The following is a 25,709-nucleotide window of genomic DNA, read 5'->3' as shown; positions in this document are numbered from 1 at the left end:
TCTTCTATACTTCCTAAGAACTGGAAGGGTTAAACCACAAACATTCACCTGATTTCATATCTAGTCCAACTTACCACAAGAAATGCTCTTATACTTCAGAAATGAAAAAGCAACTGTCTTTTGTAGGAGTCAGGATAGATTTACAGATGAGAACATCTATTTACAGTGAACATCGGTAAGTACAGAATATATAAGTATTTCATTTCACTGTATTACACAATTTGGTGAATATAATATTGAAAAAGAACAAAATGCTCAAAATACTTTTTAATGTCCAAGTGAAAATTAAAGTTGACCAACTTACAAATAAATAAACTCAAAGTCTAAATTACATCAGTAGTAGAATTTGGCCAATCACAAAAGATACATGGACTCAATTCAACCCTGTTAGGGTTGACAGTATTTATAATGACTTCCCATTCCTCTGATACATACATCTATAACAACAACAAAAAAAGAAGGGGGCTTTCTGAAAGCCTCATAAAGGGCAGTGATTGGCTAAAATTGCATGGAATACGTAGAGTAAATAAACTGTATCATAGTTTTAATTGTCATTAATAATTAATTAATTGATAACAGTCTGTACAGTCTTTAGTGGCGATCTTCACGGAAGCCCCAGTTCCTCAAGGAACCATTGACAAACAATGGTTCATAGTTGAGGTGCACTTTGGGGAACATCAAATGTTAAAACATAGAAAACAGTTCCTGAAAGAGCCCTTGACTAGAGGCGTGGCTTAGTAGGGAAATAGTTTTCAGAGCTCTTCTGGCCTATCGTTCCAGTAAATGTAATTATTTTATAAATCTAAAATAATGTACATTTTATAAATTATTGTTTCAGTTTTTCATGTGTTAATATTGATAATTTGACTGTTTTGTAGCTTTAATAGGGCTTATAGAGGTTTTAGGACATGCAAATCCCAAAGCTGGAGTAGTTGCCATTTTGTTACAAGTGGTTATTCGAGTGGACAGTAAAACCAGATCAATTTTATATATTTGGCTTCCTTAGAATCTGAAAAGGGATTACATTATTATGGGTTTCCTACAAGCAACACCTCCACGTTTTCCCAATTAAATAAGATGATATCAAATTAATAGAAAACAGACAATGAAGATATCTTGATTGGGTATCTTGTGCCCTATTAAAATAACGTTTACAGTTGGCAGGAGCAACATGGCAACCATAAATCATTAGCAGTGATTCTAACGACTTTGCAAAACTCTTAAGGCAACATCAATATAATTTCAAGCTCAGTCATTTTGGTTAGAAGGCATTGATTGAGAGCAGTATACAAACTAGGAATTCCGATTGTCAGGCATATTGAAATCAGATTATTTCCATGCTGATAAACATCCTATTCCACCAATAAACGGGGGTGTTGAATTACTTTGGATTTGACCCAAACCTGTAGTTGTTCATGTAGGGAAAAAATTCTTTCTCTCACTTGCTCATACAGGACGGTAAGTGATCCCTTAGTATTCTTTAATACTTTACACATTTTTCCCCCTTAATTTTTTTACGTCCAATATGCAGTTAAGGCTGTGCTTCATCACTCCAATTCCCGGTAGGCTTAATTCGAAATGAGTTAAGACATGTCATCCACACTTCTAACTCAAACAGGAAGTGCACGTCAGAGCTAACAGGCGCCCAACCTTAATCGCTGACCACCCCCCTCCCCACACAAACACACACATACAAACACACTCGTTGCGTGGTGGCAAATTGCACTCTCCTGCATGGTACCTTTCAGATTATCTGAAAGCTTGATTTGAACTCTGGTCTTGCAATTAGAGGTTTTTTACACTATAATACTTTTAGAAAATGCATCTTCATTTAACAATATTAACATACAATCTAAATGAAATGTTCTATTCACACTAGCAATGAGTTATTTCCGCTGTGCCCTAAATGGGAAACACTTCGCAGTGCTTTGGCCAGACCACTGACCTCAAATTTGTAAAAATGTCACTGATAATGTTGTTTCCCTGGTACCTAGCATAGCACTCTCTGTGGAGCAAGTGCTGTTGTTGGTGATAGTACAATTGTCTCAGTGACTGTGCGAGATGATTTCAGTTGCTGCAGATTATCTTGACCCTTTTCAGAGGGGTTAAGAGGGATTTTTGACCTGGGGAGACTCTTTCTGTGGCGCTCTTATGTTTGGCAATGATTCTGTTCCACTTTATTTGGGGAGTATCAATTTCACCAGTTCTAGCGCAACCTTGACGGGGATAAGACCTGTTTACACCTGTTCAAGACCTTTCCATCACAGTTGACATGGAAACTTGTCCTTCTCCACAAACATCAAAGTGGGGGACTTCCTTCTGCAGGTTTAAGCTCTCCAACACAGACTAAACCCTAACCACACACATTATTGAGCATATATCCTAAACCCTTGGATTTGGCATTTTTCTTCTGGACTACTGAATATACTGTGTTAGTAGTGGTCCCTACCTGTACCATCAAACCAAAGCAACTTATCCAGAAGGGAGTAGCCCTGCTAGTGTTCAAGCTTCCCAAGCTCTATCATATCACCACTCCTTGATATGGTCCACTGGCTTCCTGTTGCAGCCACCTCACGGCCTTAGGGCTTTAGCAAGTGGAACTGTCTCTACCTACTATCAGGCTAGGATCAAACCCCACATCCCAACCCAATCTCTTCTGCCACCTTTGGTCTCTTGGCAGTCCCATGCAAATGAGAGGGCAGGTTCTCCTCAGCCCGCTGTTGCCTTTCATGAACCAATGTTTGCTCTTTCATTTTTTCCTCTACCACCATCAATGCTGATAGCTAATTCACAGTGTGTACTTAAAATAACTGGTTTGTCTGGTTATCACACTTAGCTATCTTAAGCTGAATGCACTAACTCAAGTGACTGCTAAATTCATAAAATGTTTGAATGTAAATCTCCATAGTAGTCTAACGTGGTTTAATCCCATTTACTGGTTCTGAACTGAAAACAGATGGTGTATTAGCTCTCACCTATCAAATTCTCACATTACTGCAGATGGAGGGGAGGATATGAGGAGTGGAAGCATCTGTAAGCTATTGAGATACAGCCCAGGTTTCAGTTCTTTATGTGGCAAAACCACTTCCTGCCTTTACTGTATGCTGGCGTGAGATTTTCCACCTCTGCATATACAGGCCTACAGTATGTCAACAAAGCAGACTAGCATATCTATAGGCAACTAGCTGACCCATGTCCATCTCAGCCATTCACCTTACCAACCCCCATCCTGTCCAAGCCAACGTACACAGGATGCTGCATCCGCCCGCCCATCCACCCACTTGGACGCCCACCCGCCCACCCACATACCCACCCACGTACCTCGAAAATATATTACTTCCACAAAGTGACTCATTGTGATGTGTACTACATCTGCTTATCTTGCATCAGTGCTGAGTGTTTGACATAGGCATGTGGGCCTTATTTATTGTGGATTCCATTAGCAATTGTCAGAAGTGTGTGTACAGTATGTGCATGCTGACAACAGAACAAAGCATGGTGTGAATAAGAGACGGTTCTTTTTTAAATCAGCTTATTATGTATTCACCATTATGCCCATATTTGTCACAATACCCATTTGAAATTGTCTTTGCATGATTCCTGCTCCTCCTCTGTCAGCTAAGCTGCTAACCACTTTTCACAGGAAGTATCACGGCCTCATTCAGCTCCTCATATGCTATCTAAGACATGTGACTGGTTGACTGGGTGACTGAGTGCGGAGGTTGGTTGGAGCCTGGCAGGTAGACCCTTCAAAGTGAAAAGCACGGTTCACCCTCACTGATCAACTCAGTCATGACAAGTCCTATCTATAGAAACTGTGAAATGTCAGATCCAGTAGTATATTTAGAGTCACAGAGATCATAGTTTACCGTTGATGTCTGGATTGGGTGGCTCAGAGGGTAATGATTTTGCCTTTGAGGCACACCAGAAAGCGTATGGTGTGTAGATATGCAATAGAGAGTGTGTGTGTGTGTGTGATCTTTGCATTCCAGATAATGCATGCATAATACGGACTCCAGTCCCCTTTCTCTGAAGGCCTTTCTGTGTCAACAGTATGTTTTGCAATTGAGGACTACAGTTTGACAGGGTGGCACTGATTAACTTGCCTCCAACAACACAATCTATCCATCCATCTCTGTGTGTCTGGACATCAATTAACAACTGTCTCAATTTGGTTACTATGATAATGTAGGCCTCCACCTGTTGTGCTATTTCCAGTGGTGTGGTGGATTATCGTTGAAGTGTGAGAGTGTGTTTGTGTGTTTGCTGAGACACATGAGGTTTAGCAGGTATAACGGACAGCAGTTTAACTGCAGTGGAAAAACCCCGGTCGGCTGGTCTCATTGTCAGTGGAGGTTTGAGACCCTCATGCCACAACGCATCTCAGAAAACCACTCAGCTGCAGGCCCACATTTAAAAATAGATGGGACTGATTGTCCCTGATAAAAGACACACATGCTCTCAAAGAGACAGCTGCTTCAAGTGTCAGGATGGGGCCTTTCTGAGAATAATCATGTAGAAGGCATGAGTAAAATACATGATGCTAAATATGAATGAAATGAATGTAAACCATTTGAACTTTGTGTAAGACATAATGGCTTGTTTATTTTATAGAAATTGTTTATTGACTAAGAAACGGATGGGAACGTCTATCTGCAGGGATTATAAACAACCACCAGGTGGCAGTGCAACAAAGAACAGGACAAGACGTGCTCCCTGAAGAATGGATTTGTGTGATGTATAGTGCGTACTAAGGCTCTGAGTTTGATTACATAATGAATGTTTCAGTCATGCCATGCTTAACATGCTTGACATATTTTGTTGATGTTCTTATTCTACACAGGGGACAGTGATATGCGTTGCACGTTCACTTCTGATCTCCTAAACAATGACACAATGGACTTCTTACCAAATACATTGTCCTGGTGCTATGACAGTTGCCGTGGTTTCCTTTACGATTTCAGGCCACCGAGTAGTTTCCACTGTTGTGGATACCTTGGTTTTCTGGCCGGCATCATTCCTGTGAGTGTGACCCAACTTGTTTACATGCTGAACTGCAGCCTGGTTCTGTGGTTGATGACATGAGATAAACACAAGACAAATGCGAAGGACATCTAAACCAGAACTGTTATCAAAGTGATCATACATGCGGAATGCAATGTGGTCCTTATCAAAAGACATTGTCTTTTACGAAACACAATTATCACATGAACGAAAGTAGCACTAAAAATAGCATAAAAAAAGGTTCTATATAGCACTCTGTGTTATTCCATAAACAATTTCATTGTTTAGGACCTAACATGTTACACCACAAGCACTTTTCCTAGTTGAGTTGTCTGGAAATGTTTCATCATGATGGCAGACTAATAAATAGAGATCTTTCTATAGAGATGACCTTCCATTTGGGGATGAAGACATAGTAGCCACCCATGGGAGGGAGCTGTCTGTGCCCCTCTGTCCTCATCTCAGTTCTCCTGCAGCTCTGAAGGGCACTAATAGGCCCTCCTAATGACAGACTCATTATCTGGAGCTTTGAGAGATACATCCCCAGCCGCCACTGTCTGTCTTCCCCTAGATAGAGAAAGAAGGAGGGAGGGCAGGAGTAGGAGGGAGGTAGGAACAGGAGGGAATAGGGAGGGGGGGTGTGACAGAGGAAGGCCTCTGTGTTCTGAAAGGACAGAATGTACAGTGGATATAAAAATTCTACACACCCCTGTTAAAATGCCAGGTTTTTTGGATGTAAAAGAACGAGACAAAGATAAATCATGTCAGAACTTTTTTCCACTTTTAATGTGACCTATAATGTGAACAATTCAATTGAAAAGCAAACTGAAATTTTCGAGAGGGAATAATTTAAAATTAAAACCTTACAATAACCTGGTTGCATAACTGGGGATGTGGTTGTGTTCAGAATTAACCAATCACATTCAAACTCATGTTCTATAGAAGTCATTACACACCTGCCATCATTTAAAGTGACTCTGATTAATCACAAATAAAGTTCAACTGTTCTAGTAGGATTTTCCTGACATTTTCTTAGTTGCATCTCAGAGCAAAAGCCATGGTCCGCAGAGAGCTTCCAAAGCATCAGAGGGATTTTTTGTTGAAAAATATCAGTCAGGAGAAGGGTACAAAATAATTTCCAAAGCATTAGATATACCATGGAACATAATGAAGACAGTCATCTCAACTTTTTGGCCATCATTCCAAAAGGTATGTTTGTCTCAAAAACAACACTGCACATCACCCAAAGAACACCATACCCACAGTGAAGCATGGTGGTGGCAGCATCATACTTTGGGGCTGTTTTTCTTCAGCTGGACCCGGGGCCTTAGTCAGGGTGGAGGGAATTACAAACAGTTCCAAATACCAGGCAATTTTGGCAGACAGGTGTCTGTTAGAAAGCTGAAGATGAAGTTCACCTTTCAGCACGACAATGACCCAAAGCACACATGCAAATCCACGAAAGTATGGCTTCACCAGAAGAAGATTAACGTTTTGGAATGGCCCAACCAGAGCCCAGACTTGAATTCAATTGAACATCTGTGGGGTGTTCTGAAGAGGGCTGTGCACATGAGATGTCCTCACAATCAGGAGATTGGAGCAATCTGACCCAAAAACGTTGAGTGCTATAATAAAATCAAAAGGTGCAAAGTATTAGTTTAAAGGTGCGCACATTTATGCACCAAGTTATTGTGAGATTTGTATTTATTTTTTTCCCCCCTCAAAGGTTTCAGTTTGTTTTTCAATTGAATTGTTCACGTTATAGGTCACATTAAAGGTGGAAAAAGTTCTGACATGATTTATCTTTGTCTCATTCTTTTACATCACAAGAACCTGGCATTTTAATAGGGGGGTGTAGACTTTTTATATCCACTGTATACCCCATGGTGTAAAACTATTGGAACAGGGAGCTGGGCCACGTAGCCAGCACAAAGCTACAGTGAGACAGCTTCTCCTGACAGGTCTACTGGAGAAACTAAAGAGACATATAGTCCAAGGTCAATGTTATTACCATTTTGACAAAGGATACCTCAGAGTAATGGCCATGTTTTCTATTCACATTAATTATATAAAGCCCTTTCCTACATCAGCTGTTGTCACTAAGTGCTTAAACAGATACCCAGCCTTAAACTCCAAACCTCTTTTGACTATTGAGATTAAGCCGAAGCTCATCAAGCCACACTATTCTGGTGTTTTTTCCCCAGTGGCCCGGTGTTGAATGGCCAGTGAAAAGGAGCTGGGGGATGAGGGACCGCTGGTGTTTCTGTTCTGAAACTAACCTTTCCCCCTCTTATTTTTTTGGTTTTCTCCTGTCTGTCCCGTCTCTCTCTCACTCTCCCGCTCTCACTAGCCAGTGCAAATCAAACATGTTGACACTGAATCCACCTGGGTAAGAGAGAGGCGGGGACAGAGAGAAGGTCTTGGGAAGGTAAAGGTACAGGGAACACCGTGCCAACACTTGGATGTTATAAAATGTCGTGGATGAGGATGGATGAAGAGCCTCCACGTAGTTAATAATCAGCCGAGATCAGTGGTGCATGGCTCATCAGTCACTGGGTCCCAGGTGTTAGGAACCCCCCCACACACACACACACGCTATGGAGACATAACACAAGACCGCTGTTTCCAGGTGAGTGTTACAAGGCATCGATTGCATACACTGGTTTTTGTGTGTAATATGTAAGAATAAGTTAAAATCCAGCTATGGATTCGTAAGGAAAGAAGTTAATCTGTTATAGGAGGTTACTGAAGTGTAGGTTTTGTAACACACTGTACTTTTTGTTAATGTTTGTTGTCATCAGATAATAGTGACATGTTATTTTGTAACTTTGTAAGAGAAAGGCATTGTTGCTATGGAGGCAGAGCATTGGGTTAGACAATTTTAACAGGATCTGTATGAGATCGAGCCCCTCTCACAGTGCCATTTTAGCTGGTGAACTGGATTGACAATTAATCCACTAATTCTGACTCCTACTTAGGTTATGATAATAGATTGTAACGGGGTGATATCCTCCATCTAACGATGAATCAGCCCATTTACCACATTGCGTCTTGTCACCTGTTGATTCCTGACTTCCTTGCCAACTGCCTACCAAAGGACATTCAGCTACGCTGAAACTCATGTTTGGTATGTTTTTAAATCATGCTTATCTAACTCACTCATTGTTCGTTATTTTAACCACTTGTATTTGTCCTTCAGTCATCTAACACGAGGTAACATTTCATTATGTGTCTATTTTGAGAATTGGAAAGTCAAGATCTGCTTTCTGGTAGATGATCAATCAAGCAAGCAGGATTCTTGTAGGACATATTCATTTAAGGAGTTAGCTGGCATAAAAGTATATGTTCTATATAACCGATTGTCTGTTGCTTTCTAATTTTCTAATTTTCTAGAACATTGTCTGTGGTCATTATAGCACCATGAAAGGGGATGCCACCGCCAACCCTGATACAGGTCAGACCAGTATTTGTGTTCAAATGTGTTTGCATGAAAAAAAAAAGAAGTGTGTCTAGCAGATAAATAAAGCGTCCAATATGTGACCCTTGACCTAGTTTACAAATTACAGATTTTGAGGGATCTGGTTACCTCAGAAGAAGCTATTAGAGTCATTTTAGCCTTTTCCAGATGCAAGAAGGAGTCCCCTTGAGAGACAGCATTATAACACAGGCCAGCTTGTCACATAAACACACACACAACATGATGTCATCCCGGGCCACATAATGTATGCTGACCTGACCCATTTCGTGAGGACCACAGCTCCTAAACCAAGCGCACTTGCCATTTTAACGTGCTTTTCTTTAACTCTGTTTATGGCAGATGTCACATGGGAGGTGAAAGCAAACAACCGCCACTTCCACAAACATCAACGGAGACAATCCTTTTTGTGTTTCCACTGGGGCAGATACGGCGTGAGTCACTGTACACTTTGTGGTAACCCAACACTGTCGGCACAAACACGCTAACCCGCTAATTGGAATACTTACATCTCCCTTGTGTCTCTCTTTCTCTCTCTCTCTCTCTCTCTCAATCTCTCTCTCTCTCTCTCTGTCAATGATTATTTGTGTCTTTTTGGTGGGTTGGGTTGCTAGGATAATGTGGTGCGCAGTTTTAAGTACTCCCCATTGACCTTCCTGCCCCTGACGCTCTACGAACAGTTCCAGAGGGCAGCCAACCTCTACTTCCTCCTCGTCGTGGTGATGCAGGTTAGCCTGGGCTTTATTTATCTGTGGATTTCTATGAGGATGGAAAAACCCTTTGTTTGTAGCGGTTAATTGATAATGGTTCATTAAATGTGTCGATAAACAACGATGATGTTTGAAAGATTTGGTTTTTCTGCGGGACCTCAATGCTTTTTTATGCACATTTCATGCTCTTCATTGAACATTCAGTGAATGTTGTGCGTAATGCGCTTGTGCGTTTGTGAGAAAGTGTATGTGTGAATGTATATATCTGCGTGTGTGCGTGTGTGCGTGTCTGTGTGTGTACCTACGAATGTGTTTTTTTCCCCTCAGTGTGTCCCTGTCATCTCGTCCATACCCTGGTACACCACCATCATCCCTCTGTTCATAGTGCTGTCAGTACGGGGGGTCAAAGACCTGGCCAATGACCTGGTGAGATCACTCACTCACCCACCAATCCCGCACATCTCTCCTTCATTGTCCTCATCGACTCCTTGTCCTCTGCTCACTGACAAACTGGTCTTCTGAGTTGCATTAATTTTCTTGCTTCTAGCTTAATTAGCTAGTTCTCTCAAAAGGCAGCAATGTTTTGCATGGACAATTCAGTGGGTAAGTGCATCACTGAATTATGGTCTTTAACAGCCTGGGTGAAGGGCTTGTGTGACCCTCTTTATGGACCTATCATTTAGTATGGCATGTAAATCTCTCTGCTTGTGTCACCATAGGGTCCCTTAATGGGGTATTCTCACTTTCTCTCTTTCCTCTCTTTCATGCCCCCCCTCCCCCATCTCTGTCTCTTCTCTCGCTCTCAGGCCAGGAGACGCAGTGACTCTCAGATTAATAGGAGAAGCTGTGATGTGCTCATCTCCCAGAGGTCAGCACAAAGACGCCAGTCCTCTCCCCCTCAGGGCACCTAACTTCAGACACCCCTGTGCACTGCAAAACACTCCAATCCATTCCTTTTTTGGAAAAGATTGCAGGTATTTGTTTTACAACAAACATTCTGTGGCTTGTCTTCCCTCCTATCTCAGTTTCAGCCCATCGCAGTGGAAGGACGTATGTGTGGGAGATGTGTTGCGGATTCACAAAGACCAGATCATCCCGGTGAGTTTCTAAATCTAGGCTATGCCGCTTAAGCCACTTCAACAGTCATGGGTTGTGTAATATTAGTAAGGACCTGCTCCAACCTCTGGACCACCATAAAGGAGGTTTGTTTTGGGCTGCCTGACTGACATGAGAAGAGAAAAGTGCATGATGCACAAACGCGTGGCAGAATGGAGCCTTGTATATTCTACTCTTCCAGTGCTCATACCACTGCAACAATAGAACCACTGAAGACTCAATCTTGAATTTACCCTCTATCGCCCTCTATCTTCTGAACAAGGGGAATGCTTACGTGATAATGCCGTTCATTCTCTACAGCTCAGAGTTCACCACCGTAGAACCTAAGCTCCGGACCCTGGAACGGTAACACCTTCAAATGGGTTCTGACCTTTCTGCCTGGCGGTCCCCAGGTGGGAGTGACAACGCATCTTCCAGGCTCACCGTCCCCACGTGCGCCCCACCCTCGACATGTTTGATGAAGACCGGTTGGAGAGCTGATCACCGATGGTAATGCGACAACAACGGTCTCTCCCTAACTGTCGGAAAGACGAGGGGTGCGAGATGGCGAGAAGGCCCCTATCCACACGAGGATAAAGGTGGAGCAGGTAGAGAGCTTCAGGTTCCTGGGTGTACACAATCAGGCACAAACTAACATGGTCCCTGCAAACCCAGACAGTTGGAAGGAATGCACTTCTGCACCTGTTCTCCCTTAGGAGGCTGATTTGACATCGGTTTGCAGATCCTCAAAAGGTTCTAAAACTGCACCACTTAGAGCATCTTGACAGACTGCATCAATGCTTGGTATGGCAACTGCACCCCTTTGATAGCTAGGTGCTGGGTGCCAATGGCCAGTTCATCACTGGTGCCAAGTTCCCTGTCAGCCAAGACCTCTGCAAGAAGATATTCATGAATCAGCCAACCAAGCCATAGAATATTCTCTATACTACCACTTTTTCCGCTAAAATTTTATGACATCCAGTTTGTGATTAAGGCCCTTGCTGCATCACTGTAAATCAGGACTGATGATGTCGAGATGTGTGGCCCTGAAGCAGATCCATTGCCGCTCTTGTACTTATAACACTGCTCGCTCAAACAAGAAGTCTAGGCTATAATCCATACGTGCAGGAGGGAAACCCAGATGGTTCTGGACAATTACAATTACACTGTCAATTTACACCAGTTATTCCCAAGCATGTAACAAATATCATTTGATTACATGTATGCTGAGACCTGAGTTCCAATCTTTTTTTGTGGCCAAGGGTGGAGGACCTAACCAAACACATACTGGCCTTGACCAAAACATATCTCTCTTTCTTTCTAGACTGTTGCCCCCTCTGCCATTACCTTGAATCCTCTCTAGTCCCCTTCTCTTTTGGCATCTCCCCTACAGGCGGATTTGCTTCTCCTTTGCAGTTCAGAGCCTCACAGCCTGTGCTACGTAGAGACAATGGACATTGATGGGTAAGGGATAGGAACATATGTTCTAACTATTAACTTGGCTTTTATTCTGGGACAGTTCTTATGAATACACCCCAGTTGTGTGTCTTCTCTGGTTAAACATTTTATACTAATATTATGTTGTCTTTGCAGAGAGACCAACCTAAAGTACCGGCAGGCCCTGGCTGCCACCCACACAGAGATGACCTCTAACCCCACAGAGCAGACACTGGCTGCCTTTGATGGTAGGCACAACGCAACCCTAGGAATTTTGACAATGCAAAAAAGTATATACAAAATAGGTTGAGCTGATTTATCCCGGAAGCAGACTAGTGTCAATGTTGGGCGTTGGCCTGACCCACTGAAATTGAGTGTTGCTAAAATAGACCTTTATAAGAATGTTGTATTACAAATGTAAATAGGTCTTTGTTTCTCTTTCATAAATTCAGATTACTTCATCGGCATGAAATTCAGTTTGCAGATGTTGTCAAATCAGCACAGTGGGATAATAAGTCAGTAAATACAATCCAACAGGGAAAAGCCAGTTAGTTCATGTAAATGTATTGAAGTACATAATGTAGGCCTGTATAAATATAACCCTATTGTATTGTGTACTATTCAGTCAATAAATTGAAATAAATAAAGCATATTTAAAATTGCCAATAATTAAAACAATAAAATGTAAATGGAATCAGTTCTTACACTATTATATGTTCAATGCAAATACAGTATAAATTCTTCAGGGAATTTATTATAATGGATTTTTCCTCAGGCTATGTCAAACATAGAAATATCCATGTATCTAATATTTTCTGTTTCAGCTTCACTCAGAATAATTCCCACTAGTATGGCATCAGTAAGTGGAGAAGTTAGAAACTGATTGGGTTATTTTCTTTTTTGGGGTTGCTTGGTTTCTTAGACTGTATTTCTTCAAGATCTGTCCATTTTTATTCTCTTAGCTAAAACACCAAAACACTTCAACTTCCCAATTCGTCAAATAATATATACATTTTACAAATCAGACTATTTTCACAGTTTAGCTCTTGGATTTCACTTTGTTGTGTGTTTGCTTAGTATGTATCACAAATTTAGGAAAACAATAGGGCAAGACTTGAATATACCGCTCTATTCCCCGAACATGTCAAGTGGTTCCTGTAGATAAGACAAGGACTTTTCCATTGAGCAGGACCTCTTTGACAGTGAGTCTAGGAGCAGTGAGTCTTTCACTAGCAGTGCTAGTTTGTTGATGTAGATGTTGAACAGGAATGGACATAAACGGCACCCTCACACCCACACGTCACTAGACCCAAGTGTTTTGTTCAACAGGCGTGTTATAACAACAGGAAGCCTATCTTAACCAGCTAATCTCACTGTGCAAGATTAATAGGTGCAGTAACTGCGGTTACTTGTGGTTGGTGATTCGAATTTACATTCACTATCAAACCAGTTCTCATCCCTGAGCTGTCTCTCTCTCTCTCTCTCTCTCCCTCTGTCTCACTCACCATCCACCTATTAACATCTACCCCTCCCTCCCCCTTACATTTCCTTCTCTCTCCTTGTACTCTTAGGCACCGTGTTTTGTGAGGAGCCTAACAATCGACTGTATACCTTCCGAGGTGAGCTCCACTGGAGAGGAGAGTGCCACCATCTGGACAGTGAACACATCCTGCTTAGAGGAACAGTGCTTCGCAACACAGACGCCGTCTATGGGGTGGCGGTATATACTGGTACACCTTCCCAAACAGATACATTATAATTACGAGAGTTAAGACAAACCGTTACGATGCAATTATACAATATCTTCTCCTTTAGGTTCAGACACGAAGATCCTTCGTAATGTTGGTCGGCACAGAGTTAAGATGACTCACATTGAGAAGTTGCTGAACAATGTGGTCATTGGAGTGAGTATAAAAAAACTTGTATGTATATTTGTTTATATTTTTCTATGTACAACTTACAGACATACAGCTCCGGACAAAATGAAGAGACCACTGCACTTTTTCTTACCATCTCCAAAAAAGTTCAAAAGGAAAGTTTTGAGTGAGGAACAGAAGTGTTCAATTTGCAGTGGCCTCTTGATTTTAACCCTTCTGTTCCTCACTCAAAATTTTCCTTTTGAACTTTTTTGGAGATGGTAAGAAAAAGTGCAGTGGTCTCTTTTTGTCCGGAGCTGTATGTCTGTAAGTTGTATATAGAAAAATATAAACAAATATACATAAAGGTTTCAGGTGCCTAAGACTTTTGCACAGTGCTGTATTTATAATTATTTAGAATCCTCACGACGTGCATTTTCCTGTTGAAACATGAGGCGATGGTGATGGAAGAAGCCGGATGTGGTGGTCCTGGACAGAGGTCTGATTGCACCTGGCCTGCATTTCTGAGGCCAATTGGATGTACTGGCAACATTTCTAAAACAGAGTTGGAGATGGCTAATGGTTTAGAAAATAATATATTATATTCTCTGGAAACAGCTGTGTTGGACATTCCTGCTGTTATCATGTCAACTCCCTGCTCCCTTTAAACTTGAGACATCTGTGGCATTGAAAAATCTGTGGCATTGTGTTTTGTGACAAAAAACTAATTTTTTAGAGTGGCCTTTTATTGTCCCCAACACAAGGTGCATCTGTGTAATGATCATGCTGTTTAATACGCTTCTTAATATGCAACATATGGATAATCTATTAAATAAAATAATACACACGAACAGGGACGTAAACTCAAGAGAAATATATAATTTGTATATGCAAAATATCATGGATCTTTTCCTCATAAAACATGGGACCAACACTTGCATGTTGTTTTTATATTTGTGTTTAGTCTATATATTACACATTTTCTGTGCAGCCCAAAACCAATATAAAATGGCGAACAGTGGCTAACATCATGGTTTGCGTTTTTAGCATCACAGTCAAATTAGTATTCTCAACAGAGAATACATCCAGCATTTACACTCACCTAAAGGATTATTAGGAACACCTGTCCAATTTCTCATTAATGCAATTATCTAATCAACCAATCACATGGCAGTTAATTCAATGCATTTAGGGGTGTGGTCCTGGTCAAGACAATCTCCTGAACTCCAAAACTGAATGTCAGAATGGGAAAGAAAGGTGATTTAAGCAATTTTGAGCATGGCATGGTTGTTGGTGCCAGACGGGCTGGTCTGAGTCTTTCACTATCTGCTCAGTTACTGGGATTTATATGCACAACCATTTCTAGGGTTTACAAAGAATGGTGTGAAAAGGGAAAAACATCCAGTCCTGTGGGCAAAAATGCCTTGTTGATGCTAGAGGTCAGAGAAGAATGGGCCGACTGATTCAAGCTGATAGAAGAGCAACTTTGACTGAAATAACCACTTGTTACAACCGAGGTATGCAGCAAAGAATTTGTAAAGCCACAACACGCACAACCTTGAGGCGGATGGGCTACAACAGCAGAAGACCCCACCGGGTACCACTCATCTCCACTACAAATAGGAAAAAGAGGCTACAATTTGCACAAGCTCACCAAAATTGGACAGTTGAAGACTGGAAGAATGTTGCCTGGTCTGATGAGTCTCGATTTTTGTTGAGACATTCAGATGATAGAGTCAGAATTTTGCATAAACAGAATGAGAACATGGATCCATCATGCCTTGTTACCACTGTGCAGGCAGGTGGTGGTGGTGTAATGGTGTGGGGGATGTTTTCTTGGCACACTTTAGGCCCCTTAGTGCCAATTGGGCATTGTTTAAATGCCACGGCCTACCTGAGCATTGTTTCTGACCATGTCCATCCCTTTAAGACCACCATGTACCCATCCTCTGATGGCTACTTCCAGCAGGATAATGCATCATGTCACAAAGCTTGAATAATTTCTATTTGGTTTCTTGAACATGACAATGAGTTCACTGTACTGAAATGGCCCCCACTGTCACAAGATCTCAACCCAATAGAGCATATTTGGGATATGGTGGAACAGATGCTTCGTGCCCTGGATGTGCGTCCCACAAATCTCCATCAACTGCAAGATTCTATCCTATCAATATGGGCCAACATTTCTAAAGAATGCTTTCAGCACCTTGTTGAATCAATGCCACGTAGAATTAAGGCAGTTCTGATGGGGAAAGGGGGTCAAACACAGTATTAGTATGGTGTTCCTAATAATCCTTTAGGTGAATGTACATTTCACATACAGTACCAGTATTGTCCAACTTCAGCCATCCCAAACGGAAGATGATCTAACCAAAATCACAATATAGAGCGTCCCCCTTCCATCCATGACCTTGCATTTTTATATGTGAATTATGAGGGCTTTTGTTTTAACGTGTGTGTGTGCGTGTGTGTATGTGTGTGTGTCTCAGATAGTGCTGTTCCTACTTTTAGTGGCTCTACTACTGGCTGTAGGGTCGGGGGTGTTTAGGAGGAGTGTGGTGCCCCAGATGGAGTTTCTGTCTGTAATAACGAGTGTCAACTCACCAGAATACACAGCCTTCCTCACTTTCTGGAGCTATGTGATCTTGCTAAGCCCGGCCATGCCCATGTCTCTTTACATCACGTGAGTAATGGCACCAGCGCTGTGGTCAGTTCTACTGGGATTCATTACACAAATCAGTTTCTTTTAATTACCATACCCTATATTCAGTCTGTCTGTGTCTGTGCGTAGGTTTGAGATGATCCACGTGGTCCACAGCCTGTTTATAGGCTGGGACGTGGAGATGCGAGGTGGGGAAGACAATTCCATCCCAGCTCAGGCCCGGAATACTTCTCTAAATGAGGAGCTGGGTCAGGTGGGACACCTGCTGAGTGACAAGACCGGCACCTTGACCCAAAACCACCTGCTTTTTAGACAGTGCTGCATTGCCGGTGAAATCTACGGTACGGATGGTCTATTACCCATTAACAAATCTCCTCTGCTGTGTTGCATTTAGGTGCGCTTGAATCTACAAAGGCCTGGAGTGCTTGTTCTGTACCGGGGGTTATCAGTTTGCACCGCAGGTTCGGGGATACAGCGCCTGCCGTTTGCATCTGAACACTGACCCAGACCTACATGCGTATGTTTGTCAGACTCAGGGTTGGCTTTACATGGCTGTCCGGAAGAGCTGGACACTGTAACAAATCAGTGTGCCCTTGTATTTGTTGAAATATTAATGGGCGCGTTCGTAAGTGTTGAATATTTAATATTGGTCCAGCCCTCCGGAGTCAAGGCGTGACCCTAACCCTGGCTGGAATCACACTTCCCATCTGTCTGCTAGGACTCTCTGGTGGTTAGACTGTCAGCCCAGTGTGCTCCTGCCACTGCAAATGTCTTCTTCTTTTTCCAGGAGACACGTCAGTCAGTGCAGAGGAGTCAGAGGTAACCATCCAGGTGAACCACGCGTTTTAATGGAAATGTCTTGGCGTCACACTGGGAGCAACAGGTTCCTCCTCCCTTCCAGACGTTAGACCTGAGCTGGAACCCGTTCTCCTGTGGCGGTCTGCATTTGTCCGACCAACGGCTGGTGGACAGGCTGAGAGGACAGCGGTGTCCGGACAGCAAGCAGTTCCTCACCGCCCTGACGCTCTGCCACACAGTCATGACAGAATGGAGGGAAGGTGAAACCGACCGATCAAGTGTCTTTTAAAAAGCCTTATTTACATCTACAGTGGTGACATAGTGCCACCTGAGTAGTGAGAACGATGTCATGTAGTGTGCAGTTTCCGGTAGAGCAAAATAACATTTAAGTAATAACTCAGCAGAAATAGGAAATGATTAAACAAACAACCCAGGTTTCTGTAATACGTAGTCTTGTTGCCCGGTGTTTATCCCAGGAGCCCTGGTGTATCAGGCTGCATCCCCAGATGAGGAAGCCCTGGTGGGAGCCGCCAGGGAACTGGGCTGGGTCTTCCTGTCCAGGACCCGAGACTCTCTGACTATCAACGAGCTGGGCCTCCAACGCCATTATCATCTCCTTACAATACTTGATTTCACCAGCCAGAGGAGACGCATGTCTGTATTGGGTGAGACTTGCATTCATATCTGGCCTTTCTAGAAAGGATAAATGTATAACCCTGAGCTTACCCGTAACAAACACACTCTAATGATGCACTTTCTCAAAAGATCTGACAGACTTGTCTCTTTAGTCCTTTCTGGCATGGCTATCTAGTGACTACCTGAGACTGGATGCATCTGCCCCACAGCTTCCCTTCTTCCTTCTTTCACTCCCTTCATCTCTCTTTCCCTCAGTCTTTGGTCTTGATGTATTCTCCTGACATGTTGATTTGTTTTCTCCTCTGTGGTGTGTTGCTGTGTTTGCAGTGCGGGAGCCAGAGGGAGGGTTGAAGTTATACTGTAAAGGTGCTGACATTGTGATCTTGGAGAGACTACAAAAAGACTGTCCACATCTGGAGAGCACTGAGAGAGCCTTAGATGTAAGAGACACACACCCACAAAAACACATACCCACCCACACACAACAACAGCAGAAATGCACACAAACACACACACACACACACACAAAAATGCACACATGCACGTACACACACACACACACACACTACATATAATTAGCATCTAATACAGCATCTGATCCTGAATATCCCATTCCATTTTCAGCTGTTTGCCCAATCCAGTCTCAGAACGCTGTGTATAGCTGAACGCTCTGTACCTGAGGCCAAATGGAAAGAGTGGTGCAAAACCCTGCACCAGACTGTCGTCTTGACAACCCATGACCGGGAGGACATTCTGGAGCAGCTTTATGATGACATGGAGAGAGACCTAAAGGTGTCCTCAGAGTCATGCTAACACATAACAGTGCATCTGGCATACAAGGAGATCTGATGAGAATCCCAGCGCTTCAGTGGATGACGTCCATCAGGAAAACTCCTGGATGCTTTCCACTATCTTGGTGATTAACACTGTATAACACAGTTCTCGTTGTGTAGCTGCTGGGGGTGACGGCTATTGAAGACCGACTGCAGGACGGGGTTCCCCAGACGATCACCATGCTCAGACAGGCTGGTCTGAAAGTCTGGATGCTGACTGGGGACAAGAAAGGTAGGCACTATACCATAGTTAGTAAATAATTCTCAGTAATAAATTCCTCTGTCACTGTCTGACTCTCTGTCACTGTCTGACTCTCTGTCACTGTCTGACTCTCTGTCACTGTCTGACTCTCTGTCACTGTCTGACTCTCTGTCACTGTCTGTCTCTCTGTCACTGTCTGTCTCTGTTACTGTCTGTCTTTCTCTCTTTCTCGCTGTAGAAACTGCAGTGAACATAGGGTATTCCTGCAAACTATTGGATCCTGATACCAGATTACTCGAAGGAGAGGAACTGAGGTCAGTAATAATCCCACATAATGCATTGAATAAGAACACACACATTGACATTAGTTTTCCAATATATTTTATGCACAGTGCCTTCGTATGGTATCAGACCAATTCACTTTCTCCACATTTTGGTTTGTTATGGACTTCATTTATTATTGATCAAATGTATTTTTTGCCATCAATCTACACACAAAACCCTAGAGACAAAGCAAAAACATGTTTTTAGAAATTTGTGCCAATTTATTTAAACCAAACTGAAATATATTATGTACATAAGTGATCCGACCCTGTATTCAGGACTTTATAGAAGCTCCTTTGGCAGGAATCACAGCTTCGAGTCTTCTTGGGTATGCCTCAACCAGCTTTCCGCACTTAGATTTGGGCAGTTTCTTCAATTTTTCCTTGCATGAATAAGAAATGAAGACGCGTCTTGGCGATAGACTTTGGCAGTGGAAGGTAGCTCACTGTTGAACCCAAGGGTCAATATAGAATGAAGTACTGCAGTGAGTGTGGTAAGCCACTGTCCACTAATGCCCCAGCAGGAAATGGAAGCCAACAGGTGGAGGCTGGGGTGGTGGTGGGCACATAAACAAACACATGCTAGTATTAGAAGCAGTCAGCTGTGGGGAGTGTAAGCCAGTCCAGTTAGTTTAGTAAAAACACCAAATGTATTGGTCTAACCTCTTATTGGCTCATTGCCAGCCGAGGCAGCTCAATTGGGTCCTGATTCAGTTGTGTGTGTCCTCCTAGACAGCTTCTTCGGGCTCCTGATGAAGAAGTCACTTTCTCTCAGAGCAGTGTGACGGGGTTGTGGTGTGTGGAGATGGAGTTGGCTCGGGACAGGTCGGCACTAGTCCTCACTGGCCCTGAACTGGTATGTCTTTAAGGTGATGTGCTGTTTATAAAAGAAGTACTACACCACTGCACTACATGAAAAATAGATATGTCCATTTAAAAAATGTGTTATAAAACCTAGATTGTCCAAAGGTGAATGGTTTTGACCACTAATATGCTGTACAAGAACATTTATTATCCATATTGTGTATTGCTGCAGAATGCCACCAGAGCTTGAACACCATACCTCCATGGTGGATTTACAGTTGCACTTTTGATAATACATTAATATAGCTAATTAGCATCCTGAAGCTATAACCGAACGGAAGAAGAATAGACTATTTGATCATGTCTTAGTGTCTATCCAAATAAGAATTGAATCCCAAACGATTCTGATTCTAACACAGTGGAATTATGAAATGGCGAGGGTCCAGGAAATGTCCTCCAAAATGTTTCCAATGGGTGCCCTTAAAAGACTGAAAACCTTTCAGCCTTGTAAACAGTCTGCATTAAAAGACTGCTGTACCTTTTTGTTTCTTCTTTAAAACATCCCACTGAAAGCCGTCTCATGTTAACAGGGCTCTGGTTTGTTGTTGATTTGTCTCCTCAGGCCGAGTTTAACTCCAGGCCAGAGTGGGGGTCTCGGTTCATGTCCCTAGCTGGGCTGTGCCAGTCAGTGTTGTGTTGCCGTGTCACTCCAGGCCAGAAGGCAGACGTGGTGGCCCTCATTAGGAAACACACCAGCTCCATCACCATGGCAGTAGGAGACGGCGCTAACGATGTGAACATGATCAAGAGTGAGTGTGATGGTCAGAGAAGTCGGGTGGTTAAATCATTTTAGGGTGTCTATTTAAAGGCAATTTGTTAAACCCTTGACATGGAACGGGTGGTGGAAGGAATGTCGTGTCAACATTCAAAATGTTATCTGGGCTTTAGGCAAGAAACCAAAATAAATGTAATCTGTAATTCCCTCCCTTCTCTCTCTCTCTCTCTCTCTCTCTCTTGCTCTCTCTCTCTCTCTGTCATTCCTTCTTTGCCTTTTCCCGCCTCCCTCCTGTAGCGGCTCATATAGGGGTAGGTTTGGCAGGTGTGGAGGGGGGTCAGGCGGTTCTGAATGCTGACTATTCCCTGGCCCAGTTCAGCTTCCTACAGAGACTCCTATTGGTCCATGGACGCTGGTCGTACCGTCGCATCGCCGTCTTCCTGCGCTACTTCCTGTATAAAACCAGCAGTTTTGCTCTAGTGCACATCTGGTTTGGCTTCTTCAATGGCTTCAGTGCCCAGGTTGGACTGGCAACATTGGTTTGGTATCAGAATCATTCATTTAAACACAACTACAATGCCTGAGCCCGTTATTTTGGCCATTTTCTGTGTTGTTTTGTTTCAGACTCTGTATGAGAATTGGTTCATCATCCTGTATACTGTCGTCTACACTGCCACGCCAGTACAGTGCCTCGCCATTTTCGAGCAGGTAAGAGAAGAGGAAACCAGATAAAGATATACGTTATAAAATGTTAACAATGCATTTACCCATCAAATGTGTTGTAAATGGGCAGTTCACTCACAAATGTCAAAGTCATTCTTATAGGGTGTTATGGAATATTTCAGCAGGTGTAGGACAAACTAAAAACGTTAAACAGTAAGTCAGTAATTAAAGGTGCTACAAATCTTTTTTTATTTTTGCATTGTATGTTAAGAAAATGTCCTTAACAAATCTACAGTAATAGGGGAAAGAGAGTGTCTCACATTAGCACTGCTGTGATTGGCTGAGATATACACCAACTGTTCCCCCCTGTTGAGTAGAAGAGGGGGATATCCTATTTGAATGAAGCATACTGCTCTTCTAATTCACTTATCTTCCACGGGGGGGGGAGAATCCCATGTGCAACACCTATAGGTTCACACAAAAAACATAATTAAAACAGAGTGCCTAGCACTGGGATTGAACCTGTGATCCTTAAAGTGGAAGCTGGCAGTTGAAGCCCTTTCTTCACCCCATCAGCTTACCAAGCCCTCTCTGTAATCCACTAACCTGCTTACTAGATGCTAATAGCTGGGCTAGACAAGGTAAACTTGAATATATTTCCCTCAGTTCAGTGTTATACAGTAAGTTGTGTTTTCTATGTGTTCATTGGTTTATTTCCATCATCCATGTTGTTAAGAATTTCCTAATTGTTTGAAGTTTCTTTTAATACAAATTCCGATGTAAGGATGATAGTGTTAAGGCTCCTGAAACAAGGAAAACCTGATGTCTCTCCCTATCAAACTGCCTGTCAACTCAAATGTAATAGCACTCATTATTTCCCCTAGTGGCTGTACCAAACATAACTTATAATACTCAGTATAATTTCAGAATCTAAAAACCCTTTGCCATGTCCGGGTCTATGAGCAATAGCAATGGTATAAATAATGACACATGTCGTAAACATCATAATCTGGTGCAACTGGGAGTCATATTCTGTCCCAGATGGTTCTGGTCCGACACACTTTCTGTACCGTTCTACCTGTTGACAGGATGTGGGTGTGGAGGGCAGTCTGAGATGGCCGGACCTCTACAAGGCTGGCCAGAGACAGGAGCTGTTCAACCCCTTCCTACTGGCTTTCACCTTGCTATATGCCGTCTACACCTCCCTGGTCCTTTTCTTCGTGCCTCTGGGGGTCTTCCACAACTCTGCCCTGGACTACCAGACTATGTCCGTCACGGTCAACATAGCGTCCGTGCTCTCAGCCACCACCGAGGTTAGATGAGTTAGCGTATCATTGTCAGTACGGCCTCTACCAACATAGACCTTCCCCAATCACTGCTTGTCATTTTGCGAGGCCACAGATTGAAAGGTGTATTGTTGTCTATGACAACTGACAATCGATGTTGTGTGGTTTTTTTGTGTTTCTTAGATTGTTCTTCTGACTGGACACTGGACTAAGTGGAATGTGCTTGCCGTGTGTGTCAGCATGAGCATGTATATTGTGTGCACGCTGATCACTCAAAGTCGCAAGCTCTTTGAGATGTCCCCTGTTGACTACTACTTCCCTGGTACACATCCCAGTTCTACCACTGTCTTAATGTAGCTGTGTTGAACCACTGATGAGTCACACACTTTAGGACCACAGGTATGTGATGATCGATCTGGTTGCGTTGGTCTGCTCCACGTTCAGGTGTGGCTCAAAATGCCTTCGCCAGTCCCGTGGTGTGGTTGACGGCTCTGCTGACAGCCTGGACTGCCGTCTTACCTTCCTTCACCGTCCACGCCCTCAACATCATCCTCACTAAGCCAGGCCGGCACAGGGTGAGACCGCCATCGTGTGTGTGTGTGTGTGTGTGTGTGTGTGTGTGTGTGTGTGTGTGTGTGTGTGTGTGCGTGTGTGCGTGTGTGTGTGTGTGTGTGTGTGTGTGTGTGTGCGTGTGTGTGAACATGTTTTTCTATGTAAATGGGGACAAAACATTTTGAGTTTAGGCAGCCCGTTACTCTAGGGGTTAGTAGTTTAGGGTCAAGGTTAGGGTTAGGCCTTTAGGGTCAGGTTTAGGATTAGGTTTAAGTTAACGGTAGTTTAGCAGTTAGAAACTAAGATCATCTTATTGGCATTCAACCTCGATGACCCCTTTTAGGTAGTTTGACTATAAGTCAGACGTGTGTGTCTCTCTGTGTGTAATGGCCACGTTACATCACCCAGAGTGTGGAGAGGTGATGTTGACCAATTCTCTGATATCCTCTAGGTTCACAGCATCAAGCGTGGAGCTGTGGAGCTGCAGCAGTCTGGCTTCAGGAGAGGAGACTCCCACCGCCGCTCCTCCTACGCCATGTCCCAGAGCAGAGGTATCGGCCACCTCATCACCTCTGGAGCTAGCTTTCGTAGCACAGCTCCCCCGGTGGACAGGAGGTGTACTTGATAATGAAGCACGGGGCATGACAGGTCTGAACAACGCGACTGGAGGGGGGGGTGACGCTCCAGATCATTTTTACTTTAAATAGTTTTGCCAGACAAAGTAGAAGTGGAAGCATGACCTCATCGTATGCTGCATAAACACTGCAAATAGGGCCTGTCCACAGGGTCATTGTTCAGCCCATGATTAGTGCTTGTTGGTTCAGCTCCTTGCATGTATTTGTATTTTATTGTATACATTATATTTCATTGAATATTTGTTTAAAGATGTATTCAGTGATTTTTGCCCACTGGTTGTAAATTGGGACGGCCGAGCCCAAAAGTGTCCCTGAAGTGTGTTTACTGTATGTCATGTACGAACCAGTTTGTGATTGATGTGATCTAAACCAATTGCTTTCATTCTTATAATTTCAAGGCTATCTGAGGTATGATGATGTTTCTACTTATATATTATGTATATATGAACAGAATACTACACATCTAGTCCAAAATGGGAGGTTAAGTCCCAGACTGCATTTTTAAAAAGCTTCATTTCTGTTTCAGCAATCACCTATGCTGTTGAATCAGATCAATACTATACACCTTGGGATGCATTGTCATTGATAAGACATTAACTTAAACATACTTTTGGATGTTTCGGGATTATATTTTCCTGCTTGCCCTTAACAGATGAAAATGTTTTGTGAGCAATAAACCAAGCTTCACAGATGTTTTATACATGTTTTTATTTGTTAATTTATTTCAAAACACGCAATGTACCCTTTTGTTTTTATTTTCTGTAACAGTTATTACTCTGATTTCTATCCTTTCAAAAATGTCCACTAGAGCTAAACAAAAAGTTATCCACGGGCTCTTCAGCAGTGGAGCAAAGGAAAGGAGGCTCTCAAATCAGAAACTGTGCAGTTGTGTGTGTGTGTTCATGTGTGTGTGTGTATGCATTTGTGTGTGTGTGTGTGTGTGGATAGTTTAACAGCAAGGGAGGAATGTTCACATTGCCAGTGTTGGAACCACTCTCAGACCCACAGAGCAGCATCAAAAGCTCAACATCATCTCGGTTCAGTAGTGAGATTGTCATTCCTCTGATCTCATCTTTGGTTTTAAGCATTCACTTTCAAAGGGCAGACTCATCTTTAATTCCATGCATGTGAGTGATAGGCGTGTATCTGAAATAGTGTATACATGCTGTTAGTCACCCTCGCCTTGTAAACTATGTTTCACAGGGATGTTTCTGCACTGACTGATCGGGGGCCTTCCTCGCCCCCGTACAGAAATATTCCAACAACGTAACATGTGGAACCATGTAGCAAAGTAGTTAACTCGGCTATCCAAATGGTCCCAGACTCCATTTCGTGTCGATGGCAGTTTGGGGCCTTTCTTCTCTGCCTGTAAAAGCCCAGTCTGGTCCCTACTAGAGTCTGTGCTCTAGTGCCTTTCCTCTCCAGGCACTCAACAGGACCCTGAGTGACTGGAGCTGCTAGACCCACTGTGGCGGACCTGGGAAGGGGACCAGGGTGTGAAATGTAAAGGGTAGGTGGGGGGGGGGGGGGGGGGGGGGTGGAAGGTTGTACACTCTGACCCAGCAGCAACGATTAGGATTGGGGGGTCAGGTGTTTGCATAGTTTTCTGTGCAAAAGCCACCAGCCAGAGCATCTTGTCTCTTATGGCTGGTTTGGTCAACATAATATCAGCGGGAGACCATGTTGGAGAGGGGTTAGATGGGTAATGTGTTGATAGGTGTAATGCATTGCACAGCACTGCATTTTGGGTCGTGTCAGCTTTCCCACGCACACTCCGCAGCATCAGTGAGAGAAGACCGACAAGTGAGGGAATGTGTGCTGTTTGTGTATCATTCTGTGTGTATTCTGGTTCAGGATTGGCAATGGGTTAAAGGGATATTTGGGGAATTTGGCATTGTGGCCCTTTATCAAACACTGTTGCCCCAGAGTCAGATGTACACCTCAATACAATTTATGTTGTCTC

General features: G+C 43.1%; 1 protein-coding gene across 1 annotated transcript; it reads left to right on the top strand.

Moving 5' to 3' along the window:
* The first annotated feature begins 7,421 nt into the window (after positions 1-7,421).
* atp8b3 (ATPase phospholipid transporting 8B3) lies at positions 7,422-24,385 on the top strand. Its single transcript, XM_010871688.3, has 29 exons — positions 7,422-7,633; positions 7,983-8,131; positions 8,398-8,458; positions 8,822-8,913; positions 9,094-9,207; positions 9,517-9,615; positions 9,996-10,057; positions 10,215-10,287; positions 11,678-11,748; positions 11,878-11,969; positions 13,293-13,451; positions 13,537-13,625; positions 16,067-16,260; positions 16,369-16,580; positions 17,027-17,058; positions 17,141-17,297; positions 17,514-17,702; positions 18,001-18,113; positions 18,298-18,465; positions 18,627-18,738; positions 18,947-19,022; positions 19,764-19,887; positions 20,458-20,644; positions 20,908-21,131; positions 21,235-21,318; positions 22,362-22,586; positions 22,743-22,881; positions 23,004-23,134; positions 23,563-24,385. Exons 3-29 carry the CDS (start codon positions 8,425-8,427, stop codon positions 23,734-23,736), a joined length of 3,426 nt encoding a protein of 1,141 aa, XP_010869990.2. The 5' UTR covers positions 7,422-7,633; positions 7,983-8,131; positions 8,398-8,424; the 3' UTR covers positions 23,737-24,385.
* The last annotated feature ends 1,324 nt before the right edge of the window (positions 24,386-25,709 follow it).

This window comes from Esox lucius, chromosome 8 (assembly GCF_011004845.1).
Source record: "Esox lucius isolate fEsoLuc1 chromosome 8, fEsoLuc1.pri, whole genome shotgun sequence".
Taxonomy (NCBI): Eukaryota; Metazoa; Chordata; class Actinopteri; order Esociformes; family Esocidae; genus Esox; species Esox lucius.
Note: the sequence above shows the minus strand (reverse complement) of the source record. Positions and strands in the feature narration are given on the sequence as shown.

Excerpts from the sequence above, each read along its gene's own strand:
- atp8b3 (XM_010871688.3), top strand. The coding sequence starts at position 8,425 with ATGAAAGGGGATGCCACCGCCAACCCTGATACAG. Across the intron at positions 11,749-11,877 it reads GAGACAATGGACATTGATGG|AGAGACCAACCTAAAGTACC; the intron begins GTAAGGGATAGG and ends TTGTCTTTGCAG. Across the intron at positions 18,466-18,626 it reads ACATGGAGAGAGACCTAAAG|CTGCTGGGGGTGACGGCTAT; the intron begins GTGTCCTCAGAG and ends CTCGTTGTGTAG.